This window comes from Protomyctophum parallelum (genome assembly GCF_964188405.1).
Source record: "Protomyctophum parallelum genome assembly, chromosome: 14".
Lineage (NCBI taxonomy): Eukaryota > Metazoa > Chordata > Actinopteri > Myctophiformes > Myctophidae > Protomyctophum > Protomyctophum parallelum.
In genome coordinates this window covers 18,973,794-18,986,771 of record NC_139709.1, presented here as the reverse complement: position 1 = coordinate 18,986,771, position 12,978 = coordinate 18,973,794, and the positions used below count along the sequence as shown (strand labels likewise).

The 12,978-nt window shown below is 39.6% G+C and overlaps 1 protein-coding gene across 1 annotated transcript; it reads left to right on the top strand.

Annotated features, from left to right (window-relative positions):
- The first annotated feature begins 2,686 nt into the window (after positions 1-2,686).
- On the top strand, positions 2,687-11,488 carry pex19 (peroxisomal biogenesis factor 19). The gene is made up of 8 exons (XM_083782588.1): positions 2,687-2,788; positions 4,414-4,502; positions 4,775-4,937; positions 5,253-5,338; positions 5,429-5,599; positions 6,045-6,212; positions 6,327-6,371; positions 7,022-11,488. Exons 1-8 carry the CDS (start codon positions 2,725-2,727, stop codon positions 7,106-7,108), a joined length of 873 nt encoding a protein of 290 aa, XP_083638714.1. The 5' UTR covers positions 2,687-2,724; the 3' UTR covers positions 7,109-11,488.
- The last annotated feature ends 1,490 nt before the right edge of the window (positions 11,489-12,978 follow it).

Genomic DNA, 12,978 nt, shown 5'->3' with positions numbered 1-12,978 from the left:
TCATTATTATTTTTGTTCTGTATTTATTGTCAAATCATTTTGTTATAAGTTTTTGTTTGTATTTGTGCTGCCATGGGGATGTGGGGGGGAAAATATATGTAAATTGTTCTGAATATACTTCTTTGTACGAAAATGTAAGAAAATCAATAAACATATGTTTAAAAAAAAAAAAAAAAAGCTGTTGAAAACCGTGTCCAAAGAGGCTGTGTGGCAGGTGTCAGAATAGACAACAAAGGACCTCTAGATGATCTTCCACCATGTCTTCACCTCCTAGGACACTCTAGGACTAGACTAGAGGGTGATGTTTAAATGTCCAAATGTCAGGAAATTGCAGTGGCTCAAACCCTGTCCATATAAAGTTTACTTGTATTAATAATAACCTAACATGGTTCATATATTTTATATTGCACAGTATTTTTGCACACTCTGCATGTTTGTACAACAATGCACACTTACTTGTGTTAAACCTGAAAATAAATGTTTAAAATAATGTTATTACATCGTTGTGTTGAATTTTGTTCCAGGGCTTAGTTATGTATTGGTTAGTAAGTAGTGATGCATGCTTTGGGTTTTACAAAATGGGACTTAAAAAACTGAAGAAATTATCAAACATTATGTGCTGGAAGGGCTTGTCAGTTCCTTAAAGCAAGGTGTTTATGCAAAGACAGCAGATATCGCTATAACTATATATGTGAGCATGCTGATGAATGATGACGTTCAGTAAACGCTTACTTGACTCCCTGCAGTGACAAATAATTTGGTTGACTGTAGCAGTTACTCGAAAATCACTCTGAATCCAATGCTAAACGTTTGCCATTCACTGCTGTCATAAGTCTACTACTCAATACCGTTTTGTTTAAAGCGGGGCTTGAACCGGTGACCATGGGACCCCGAGCTTGGATCCGTACTTATACCCTTCCTAAAAGCTAGTTTTAACATTTCAGTGCTTTTTGAAAATATTCTGATACATTATTGCTTGCAGCAGGATTGTACATGAAGCTGAGTTAGAATTGCATCCATTCCCTTCCCTTTTCTCTCCTTTTCTCTTCTTTCTTCTCTTTTTCTTCTCCCCCCTTCTTCCCCCTCCATTTTTCTTCTTCCCCCCCTCTTACAGTCTAATGTTCCCCAGCTTTAGCTCAGAGGGATATCCCTTTGGACTGGTGGTTAAGATGTTGGACTTTCATGCAGGAGGCCTGAGTTCAAATCCCGGGCATTACACATGCTGGAATCATACTTAGATTATTTGTATGGGTTGCCATAGTAACCTCGGCCCTAGCAACCAACCTTTATTTATTTTTCTAATGTGGCTGAGATGACGTGTCAACGAAAGTACGTGTTTCATGACTAAGGCAAAGAAATGCAGATAATTCGGCCGAATCAACTTTCTGTGTGTGTGTGTGTGTGTGTGTGTGTGTGTGTGTGTGTGTGTTGTGTGTGTGTGTGTGTGTGTGTGTGTGTGTGTGTGTGTGTGTGTGTGTGTGTGTGTGTGTGTGTGTGTGTGTGTGTGTGTGTGTGTGTGTGTGTGTGTGTGTGTGTGTGTGTGTGTGTGTGTGTGGGAGTAAGAGATAGGGAGATAGAGAAACAAACACACACAGAGAGAGAGAGAGAGAGAGAGAGAGAGGAATGTCATGCATTCTTTGATAACCACAGCATTGCTCTAGTTTGGTGCAGTGAGTCATTAAAATAAACAATGAGGACCCAGGGTCACTCGACACGATGGCCTATCCCATATGCAACATGTTGCAGCTGATATTAGACTATTGAGGTCATCAGGCAGAGGCTCTAGGGGGCACGATGGCACAGTAGGTAGTGCTGTCGCCTATAGAAGGTCCTGCGTTCGATTCCCGCTCGTGACACTGTGGGTGCTGGCTGCATGTCCTCTCCTCCGAGTCATCAGTGCCCATACCCGAGGCGGGGTTGGCGAAAGGGCCTTTCTGTGTGGGGACACACACACACACACACACACACACACACACACATTTTATCATCCAATTTGTATAGCATATTGAATCAAGGACCACCAGACCATATTGGACATTCACTATTCATAGTGAATTCGTTCGTTTTTAACTGTGCCTATTATGCAAACTGTTAATAAAAATCTATCAATTAATTCCCAAACACTGGGTCGGGAGTCGGGGCCCATTTGTGGGTCACGAACACATTTTACGGATCCCTTTATTTTTTGTTTCCTTCCAAAATAAGCAAAAACAGGAATTAAAAACAAAATGCAATGATATATTTCAGTAATTTCATGAAGAAATCAAAGAAAATCAAAGGCCAATCTTCAAGCTCACAACTCGCTTGTAGATCTGCTATTTTCACTAGTTTGGGTCCCGGGCAAACATCAAGTGGCCCTATTGTGTCAGTGCTAAACCCCTTCCTTAAACTTTTTTTTTTACTATTTTGAAAAACATTTTTTGAATAGTTCAAATAGTTGTATATATAGATCGGCTAGTTGAACAATTTTAATGTTTTTCAAAATAGTAACACGTTTAGGGATAAGGGGTTTAGCACTGACGAAAATAGGGCCCCTAATAAAAAGGTTTGGGAACCACAACCACTGGTAGTGTATATATTATATAAATTTGCCAGCAGATGGCGCCAAGTACTAATGGGAATCTGGAAATGGAAGAGTTACGTAGACTTTCCGCGACAACTTTAGTTTACAGTGTAACGACGTCATTTTACGGGGACGGCCGGGGGTGTTTGGAAAAGAAGAAGATGGCGTCAGGATCGGCCGAGTCGTCCACTGGACAAGATGCAGAATTGGATGAGTTATTGGACAGTAAGGCTTCTGTCATTTTGTCCCCCAGTGGGACTCTGTGCCCCGCGTCAGTGTCTTTCGACTGGCACAGACTGATAGTAAACATGTGACCAGAATGAGCGCTGTTAACACATCGTGCATGGAGCAGTGAATTTGACAGGTCCTCCTACCTGGTCCAAACCAATACACTTATGGTCCAAACTCAACAAGTAAACTCGTGTTGGCAAATCAGCTTTAATTGCTATCTAGCGTTCGGCTTTACTGTAAATTGGAATTTTACGTCAGCTTGTGATAATATTTGTCCAAAATGTGGTCGTTGGCTTGGTGTTCTCATGAGATGCTTATATGCCCTTGTCATTGAAAGCAATTGACATGGCAATGGTAATTCAGAGTATATCCGCATAAACGTTCACACATCATAGATCTTGTTGGTGAAATGTTAGCTAGTGAAATGTCCTGTCTAGGAGGGGACAGGGTTAATATACTGTAACTATGGGTTAACCAGGCTAGGACAGCTTGGGTCCATGGCTATTTCCTCAGTCCCATCTCTACTACTCTGACAAACAAACACTGCAACAGGAAATCAACTTTGACCCATATTAGATCGTTTTCGTTGTCAACAGTAGATAGAGAAATAAGCAAACAGGTCTATGAAAACAGCCCAAAATAAGTGAAAATACTTAATACTACTTAATTGTAGATTGGGTATTTTTAAAACAGTTATTATTATTATTATTATTATTATTATTATTATTATTTTAATATTTGTAAACTTGTATAGGAGGTTCCTTCCTGGCATATTAATGTGAGGTCCTTGTCACTTTGATGATATAAAAATAATTACGAGCCACTTGTTAAAAACATTAGGAATAGGATGGGTGATATGACATTTCTGGCCGATATCAATATCTGTATAATTAATTGCTGTTATGGCCGATACCATATAAACCGATATGATCTCATTCTGTATTTAAAAAAAGCAAGAATAATCATTTTGTCCATTCTGAAAAACTAAAAGGCAAAGGCTATATATGAACACTGAATTTTAAAAAGCAATGCCTCTTTATTCCCAAACTAGGGATGCACTGTCTTTGAACTGTTGGCCCATATCCCAACATAAACAGCTTGAATGTAGTATATATCTTTTTTAATTTGTTTCTGAATCTGCAGCCTTAAGTTTATCATCACAAAAGGCTTTTTCAATATGTAAACAACACCAACAAAAGAATCAACATCATTATTATATAATTATGTTATATATATTATATATATATAAAAGCAGCTAATCAGTTCGATACCGATATTGCATTTTTCGGCCAATACCGATATGATGACCGATTTAATTGCTCATCCTTAATTAGGAAGCAAGCCAAACTAAGCAACTACCGGTACACATTGGAAACAAGCCCATAAAAACACAACCCAGAACCAACAATATTTATAAGCGACTTTTCCAAAAATTTGCTAGCAGACATGGCAATACTGGTTGTCAAGTGTGAAAAGGTTGCTAGTAGCCAGAGCTCTAGTGTGTATAATTTAGACACTAATGTTTGTCTTGTGATTTTTATGATGCATCGTTTTGACATTCCCGGACTAGTTTCTTCAGTGGTTTACTACCACGTGAAAATGTTTTTTTTCTGCCCCAGGTGCATTAGATGACTTTGACAAGACTCCAGCCCCTCCAGCCCCCACGGCTGCAGCAGCTTCCTCTTCAACTTGCAGTGGTCCAGAGAAGGTTGGTTGGTAATCTTGTTCTCACTCTCTCAACAATTTACACACACAGTCACACACACTAATCAAAATCTACAAAGTAACTAGTAACTAAAGTTTTCAAATAAATGTGTAGTGGAGTAGAAGTACAATTTGGAACCGAGATGCAGTGGAGTAGATATACACATACAGGTTTCTCTTGAGCAAGGGTGGTAGCCATAGACCATATTCACATGGCAGGCATCTTGCCATTAAGTTAATGAAAGGGTGGCAACTCGTTCAAATGTGTCTCTCTAGCCCCCCCTGCTGGAGGACAGTAAGTTCTTTGAGAATCTGTTTGAGGGGGACATGGCCACCCAGGCCCGAGAGGAGTGGGAGAAAGCCATGACTGAGCTGGCCCAGGAGGAACCAGAGCTTCTGCAACACTTCCACAAACTATCAGAGGCTGCAGGGAAAGTTGGTAAGTCTATTCCACTCTGCTCAATTCCGACGGTGGCCGGATGGTAACCGCAAGGTTGCCAGTTCGAACCCGTGCTCCCCCAGAGTTGGTGTCGAGGTGTCCTTGAGCAAGACCTGGTGCCTTGCATGCTTTCCGCATCAGTGTATGAATATGTGGGTGAATGGGTGAATGTAATGCATGTAATGCACAATCTATGTAAAGAGCCTTGGATAAAGGCGCTATATAAATGCACCATTTACCATTTACCTATTATTTATGTTTTGTACTGTATTATATTTGTTGTGTATCAATATCAATTGTATTCATTATGCATAGGTACTGATACTGAATCCCAGCAGGAATTCACATCCTGTTTAAAAGACACCCTCAGTGGATTGGCCAAGAATGCAGATAACCTACAGGTAATGACTGTAGTCCAGTTGAAAATGTCTGCAGAATGCTTTCAAAATGCTGAGATGTACCTACCATTCATATTCTTAATGATGCTACAGAATAAAGGGCTGGCTGGTGACGATCTGGTCAAGGCTCTGGAAGGGCTGGGATTAGATGAAGGAGAAGGAAGCGGGGATGACGGAAATATCCTGCCCATCATGCAGTCCATCATGCAGAATCTTCTGTCCAAGGAAGTGCTTTATCCATCTCTCAAAGAGATCACCTCTAAAGTATGTATGTCTTTTTGCAATTACATTTTAAGCCTGATATATACCCTGCTGTACAACAAACAGTGTTGTGTGCTGAAAATATGGGACCATAATAGATAATATATGGGCTTAATATTGATGACAATATATGGGCATAACAGGGATTGTATTAGGGCATCGGCTGGGAATGTCAATATATGGACTTTTCTGACATTTGACATTCCCATAATGGGCAAGGGCCCCTGGCGATGTCGCCTATGTCGCGACTACATATATGGAGATCCCTGATGATGTCACGTGTTGTTATGTGATGCCATGAGGCATGACCATATATGGAGGCGTGGGGTGACGGACGGACTGATGGGAAATGCACGTTTTTCATAGTAAATGCGACTTGCGGTCGCAATGATAATGTGCCTTTGTCCCACATCACTTTGATAAATGCATGTTACCCATCTCCTTGCAGTACCCTGACTGGCTGGATAGCAATAAGGCCAGCCTCTCTGCAGATGAGTACCAGCGTTATGAACAGCAAGCAAAGATCATGGGAGACATCTGTCAACAGTTTGAGAGAGAGGAAGAAGGGGCAAACAGAGACGGCACATTTGAAAGCATTTTAGAACTGATGCAACAGGTGAGGCAGCACTTTTATTAGTGGAGTTGTGATGATTTGGGTTGACTTTGTCTGGAATGGTAGACTTCCTTTCTGCAGATTGTGAATTAAACCCAATGGTGTTTTTATTTGCAGCTGCAAGACCTTGGTCAGCCTCCTAAAGAGCTAGCAGGTGATGCTGTAAGTGTCCAGTGGGTGCCTTAGTTAGAACTACACAATAATATTATATTACAGTGTTCATTTAACCATGAAGAGTGTACAAATAGTCACCTTGTTGACTATGTTGTAGGCTACTGTATGATCAACAACTATTGTTTTTAACAAATGGCCAAAATAAAACTAACTAACCCATTTGGTTCTGTTTGGTATGGATCCCGTACAGGTGTTGAAACCCTTGAATATGCTTTTACTGTCTGTTATTTTTATGGTGAAGTATTGCTTAAATTATAATTAAAGCATTGTAAAATGCTTAATCTAATATGTCTTTAAAAAATGATTTTTTTTTTTCTCATTTTGTTTTGTCATTTATTTTGAGGGTTCCATAAGAGGACAACACAACAGACTTACATACAAGACATGAGACTGTGTACATATAAAATACTAACAACAATATATAAAAACAACAATGAAAATAAAAATGATAAGAGAAAATAAAAATAATAATAGTAATAATAATTTGGTACAGGGTTGTGAAATGCATGTGTGCAAGTGAAGGTGGGTTCCGTCCTACAATACAATTTCAAGTGACAAAAGAAAAAGCTTAATTTAAGGTGAATATTACTCGAGTGTCGTTATATATCTATTCTGTCTTTTCTTCTTACACCCCACAGCCAGCTGGTCTCAACTTTGACATGGAATCACTCAATCTCCCAGGAGTCGCCGGGGGAGGCGGTGGGGAACAGTGTTCGATCATGTGAGCAGAGAGAGAGAAAGAGGGGCTCGGTCCATATCGGATGCACTGCAGTGTCGGAGTGTATGGCGCAGAGTCGGTTTTAAAGAACGAGAAGAAAAAGTCTGGAGAAAAGAAAATCCAGGGTAACAGATTCTGGTTCTGAAAATGCCTGGGAGACATCCACACTTATTACACTACTGTACCTCAAAGATCAAGGTGTCGAGATATTTGACACAACAGAGGGACGTGCACACCACACCACCTGGAACGACACAGTTTGTAACATTAGGCAATGCTCAACAGACATTTTGACATCCTCACTTTATAAGTAGGTCTTGCAACTCATTCACAATTTGATATATAATAGCATTCCTCACACAGGTGTAATCAGTGCCTTTGCAAAAAACAAATGAAAGGTAAGGAATCAGTCTGGCACCCCAGTCTGGCGTAACGAGGCATCGTTGAGGGGGCTCCAGTGTGTCCCCAGCAAAATGAGTACCGTAATAGTTTAATTTCACTATTATTTAATTAAAAGTTAGACCAGTGAGACAATTTATGAGAATGACTATTCATATCGTAGGTTTCACTCTCCAATGCTATATCCCCACCCACCTATAGTATAGATACAGTACTTGACAGTTGAACTAGAATTCTGTACTAAATCTAATTTTACAACACAAATCTTATCTTATGGGGGTTCCTGGCACAAAGGGGGTCCAGAGTATAATACATATCAATTTGGTGTCCTCGACATGAACATGTTTGAGAACCACTAACTTGAGGGTCTGATATTCTGATTTCATATGTTTTAAAACATTGAATGCCATGCGATGCCTGGTTTACAAAATGGTTGGTGATCATTCACTATTATTACTTTTTTCTCCCTCTCTCAAAATGTAGCTGTTATGCCCGATTTCTCCGTTTATTCTTAGTTCCCCGTCACTGCTAACCCCTACAGTTGGTTGCAGAGAGAGAGAGAGCACAGACAGATTGTCTCCTCCAATAGATTATTTTCACTGGGGGGAGTTTCACTGGGAGGATGTAACGACAAGCAGAGGAACGCTATTCCTCCCAGTTAAGCAACTGAACTGAACATGCACCCTGACCAACCTGTAGGAGTTGCTATTGCAATGACCGAGCCCCATTCCTGATTCACACCCCTTGCCTCTACGTTAGGAACTTTACCCCTGTGCCACCGAGTACTCTGTTAAGTTAATTTAAATAAATTATTCACAGATAACTTTTCCTCTATACAGGCACAGGACAAAATTTGCCCTTATCATAATTAATGATATAACAAACAATATTACTGACTAGTGAGTGAGTGTATATCTACATAACTATTTATAGAGTAAAGAAATTGTGATATGTTTCCTTTCTCATATATAAGATAATTCATTTTACATGACTTACTCCGTTTAAAAAGCAATGATCAGTTAAGTGCCATTGAGGTCCAAGTGTATAGGGGTGCTACGTTCCACCAAAAGTACATTGATGTATATATAGCTTATTAGACAGAAATGTAAAAACAGCAACTGTCCAACCAAAACAAGTCCTTTCGTTCTTGTTTCAGATGATTTCACTGATTGGGGTTGAAGTGCAATGAACATGAACACACTTAAAGGACAACTTTAGTTTTTTTCAACCAAGGTTCATGTTTTAGGTTGTTATTAGAGAAATTTCTTTCTGTTTTTGACAGCTGTTTTTTTTATAGTGATTAATATTTTTATTATTTACTATAGTCCTACTAGACCCCAAGAAATCTGGCCACAAAAGATCACGAGATCTACTGAATGTGTCAAACTGACATTGAGCCTATGACACACATGGCAGCCCCCAAGTAGGCCTCCTTCACATTCAGTAGATCCTGTGATCTTCTGTGGCCACTGGCCAGATGTAATTTCCTGGGGTCTATTAGGACTATAGTAAATAATAAAAAAAGAAATTGCCGTAATATTTTGTCAAAAAATACATATTTAGCCCCATGTTCGAATGCCCCTGCCCCCCCTGTCAAAAACAGCTAAAATCTCTTAAACGAAAGAAAGCAGCAAATTAAAAAGGTTTAAAACTCATATTTTACTTTCTCTAATAAACTAAAACATGAACCTTGGTTGAAAAAAACTAAAGTTGTCCTTTAATGGCACATATGATCACTAAATACCACTGTCCTGTAGCATTAGAGAATGAGTATATAATTATGGAACTGAAACAACGGCGTGAAAGTATCCTTGTTACTGTATACCAGCTCATTAATATGGGTGACTCGTGATTCATTCTCCTATGTTTATTTCCTAGTCCGAGTATTGCTTTGAAGTGATGTGCTAATTCTTGGAGGCCTTTGCTCTGATTACAGTATCCAGTAGAATTAGGATGTACTGTGTAAACTACTCGCCCTGTGATTGCCAATATAATGCTGTGTTGACAATTCCAGTGCTATGGCATGCCTGTAACTCTTAGTTCACACCAACAGTGATAAGCCAGACTTGTGTTGCACACTGACAATAGCTGATCTACAAGCTCACAACGTAGAGAGAGTATAGTGTATATTCTTGGTAATACCAGCTCACAAGCCCTAGGTAGGTAGTTTTAGAATTATATATTTTGATAAACTACTACTTGGGTTAACATTAACATAAAGGGGAATATATTTTATATCATTACCAATATTTTATCAGGCTGCATTGTTTCCACTGGAAACCATATTGTCGGACAACGCGGAACACAGAATGTCGGTGATGGTGTGAACTATACGTAAGGGGATACAGTACACTTCATTTGACCGGCCGTTGGGGAGTTGCTACTCTGCTTTTCAGAGTTGACTATTTATTGTGGCTTGTGTAGAAGTCCCATTTGGATGGTATGCTTGCTGTTTTCATGTTCCATTAACATGAGGAGTTGTCTGTGGAACGATCAAATCTTCCACTCTGTTAGAATATTGAAAATTATTAGAAAGAACTGATATTTTTGTAAAGGTATGTCTGCGCTCGGCAGGCAACTAAGTATGAATCAGGTTTATCACTGAAAATGAAACTTTTGAACTTTGCCAGTCAATCACTGCTACTTTTCATCAGGGAGCACCTATCTGTTGATGCATGCTACAATACTAGCCATTATAAAAGTCCCCTTGGGCACATTCATAATTTGCTTCCATACAGCCACGATGAGCACTGCAGATTAATCTTGTCTTTAGGGTAAATGTTATGAAACGGAACTCTTGAATCACTGCAGTGCTCTTATGGAAGCAAATTATGAACGTGCCCAAGGGGACTTTTATAATGTCTATTATTGTAGCATGCATCAACATGTATGCTCCCTGATGAAAAGTAGCAGTGATTGACTGGCCAAGTGGTCACTTCCTCATGTTTCATTGTCTGTGATTAACCTGATTTATGCTTGGTTGCCTGCCAACATACCTTTACAAAAATAGCAGATCTACATGCTCGCAGTGTGTTAAGCTGTAATGCATTTTGAGCTTGTAGATCTGCTATTTTCGTTGTGTACCACAACGCACCCTATACAGTTCCAAGTGTATAGGATCCAAGTGTGCAAGAAATTAAAGGGGCAGTAAGTGATATTTCTTTGTTAAAATAAGTGTTGAATAGTTCTATTAATATGCCGATGGAAATCACTGCTATAACGTGTTCAATAACGGGTGTCTCCCTACTAGTCTTTCGAGCGCCGTAAGCATTTCAAGTCGGGATACCAATTCCATCCAAAAAGGGAGAGAGAACTCATACAGGATAAATAAGTGAAATTGTAAGTGATGACACAGAGAAGAGAGCAGACACAAAATTGAACTGTAAACACTATAAAATTGAAGCTGATCTTTGGTCACAGTCTCCTGAATCTGCTTGGGTGAAATTGGCAGCCTACCAGAAAACTTTTACTCCGTAGCAATGATTACTATCGGAATATATAGAGCTTTAACCTTTTTAACCAAAAGATGTTAGTATTTACCAAATATCACTTTAAATGTCCTGGAGACTGCTCCACCAACAACGTCACTGTCTGGGTAAGCAATCGTTGTTTTGGTGGTGGTCACATTTGGTGTAAAAATACCAAAAGTGACGGGTAAAATTTACTGAAACAGGCTGCTATTGAGACTGCCCTACTATAGAGAAAGTATTAGACCTAGATAATATATTACACAGTCAGACACACAGCCGCTCCCTATCCCATGCTGTGAATTATGTGAAAGGATTTAATCATTCACTGAAAGACCACATAAAGCTTCATAGAACTATACGGCCTGAGGGAACTGAAATGTGTGTGTTTATAATTCTCAGGGCTGTTGCAAATGCCCAGACACGATAAAAACCAAATCAAAATGCAACCAGTTTCACACATCTTTTTCTTCCTTTTGTTGTACTTTGTAAATATCATGGATTAAACTAATGAGATAATACTGTTGGTTTTGAGTAGTCCTTTATGTGTGTGTTCCAATGTCGACTATTATAAAACTAAAAATAGTCCTTTCAGGGTTCCTTACAGGTGACTATTAAGGCTCTCATCTATCCAGAGGTAATAGTAGTTTGGGTGTTGGGGTTCTATTTGTTGTATTTCTATAGAGTTCATATCAGTTGAATTGTGTTTCAATCTATGGTTTCAATGATTTGTATTTCTATATGTTGCGTATGTTTCTCTGTGTTCTCTCTATAATTATGGTCTCGTGACATCAGGGATGGAGATGTGGAGACCCTGATGTCATAGTAAATGCGACCTGCTGTCGTAGTTAAAGGACACACAAAAATAGCTAAGTAAAATCCCTAAATCGAAAGAAACCAGCAAATGACAAAAAATGAACAGTCATCTTTTAGTTTATCTAATAACCTAAAACATGAACCTTGGTTGAAAAAAAACTAAAGACGTCCTTTAAGCCCATATATGGAGATCCCTGATGTCATCACTATTGGCCAGCAACTCTATATTTCAGGTTCTGAAATATGGATATATTTCAGAACCTGTTCTATCATTCCATATGTTGATCCTTCCCCATCCATCCTTCCTCTTCCATGTCTCCCTCTTCCTGACTTATACCTTATACCTTATACCATTCAAATTTCAAACTCTAGACTAGACGGGCCTGCCCCAAAGTTATTAGTGCAACTAGAGTTCTCAACAGGCCCTCCGACTCACTCAATTCTAACCCTGTCTAACCTAACCGCACGCTGTAGCCACATTCGGAATGGCAGTGCTTCAGAATGCCACTCTGTTACCCCCGGGCCTACTTGGGCTGGGCCCTCATCAAACCATGTACACTCAAGAGAATGTCCCTGCTACCACCTTTAGATCTCCATTATACTGTATGGAGCTGACCTGTTCTGATCCATATGTTGATCTGACCTCATCAAACCCTGTACACTCAAGACATGCTCCTTATATGGCCAGTACAGAATTAATTCCATGTTGATCTGACGCCCCATGCCAAAGCGTCAGCGCTCGCCCAGCAGTCTTCCGTCAACGACGTGGATGCGTGCATCTCGCCCTGTTGTGATTCTATGTTTCTATGATTGATTGATTGAAATATTTATTAACAGTTTGCAGAATTACAGTACAACTAGAAAATTCGCAATTTAAAAAAATTGCAGAGTGTGGTTGCCGCAGTGGCTTACATATGCCCCTCCCACTAGTATTGCCAGCCAATTACAATTTCAAGTCACGCCTTAGATCATGCGTAAGTAATTCGGAGGGGATTTAACCCCCGAAATTCATGTTTTTGCGACAAACGGTTACATTTCTCGCATTTGCGGCGCCCCCTATGGATGAAAATGGAATTGCTTTTAAAACTTGGTTGATTGAACCACCCCGGACATGTGATTGAAATGTGGGATGGATTGGACATTCCGTTCGTGATTTATGGCATTTTTTGTGATATAGGCCCCTCCTACTAACTTC

Coding starts and splice junctions, on each gene's coding strand:
- pex19 (XM_083782588.1), top strand. CDS start 2,725: ATGGCGTCAGGATCGGCCGAGTCGTCCACTGGACAAGATGCAGAATTG. Junction 5,339..5,428: donor AGAATGCAGATAACCTACAG/GTAATGACTGTA, acceptor ATGATGCTACAG/AATAAAGGGCTGGCTGGTGA. Junction 6,372..7,021: donor AAGAGCTAGCAGGTGATGCT/GTAAGTGTCCAG, acceptor TACACCCCACAG/CCAGCTGGTCTCAACTTTGA.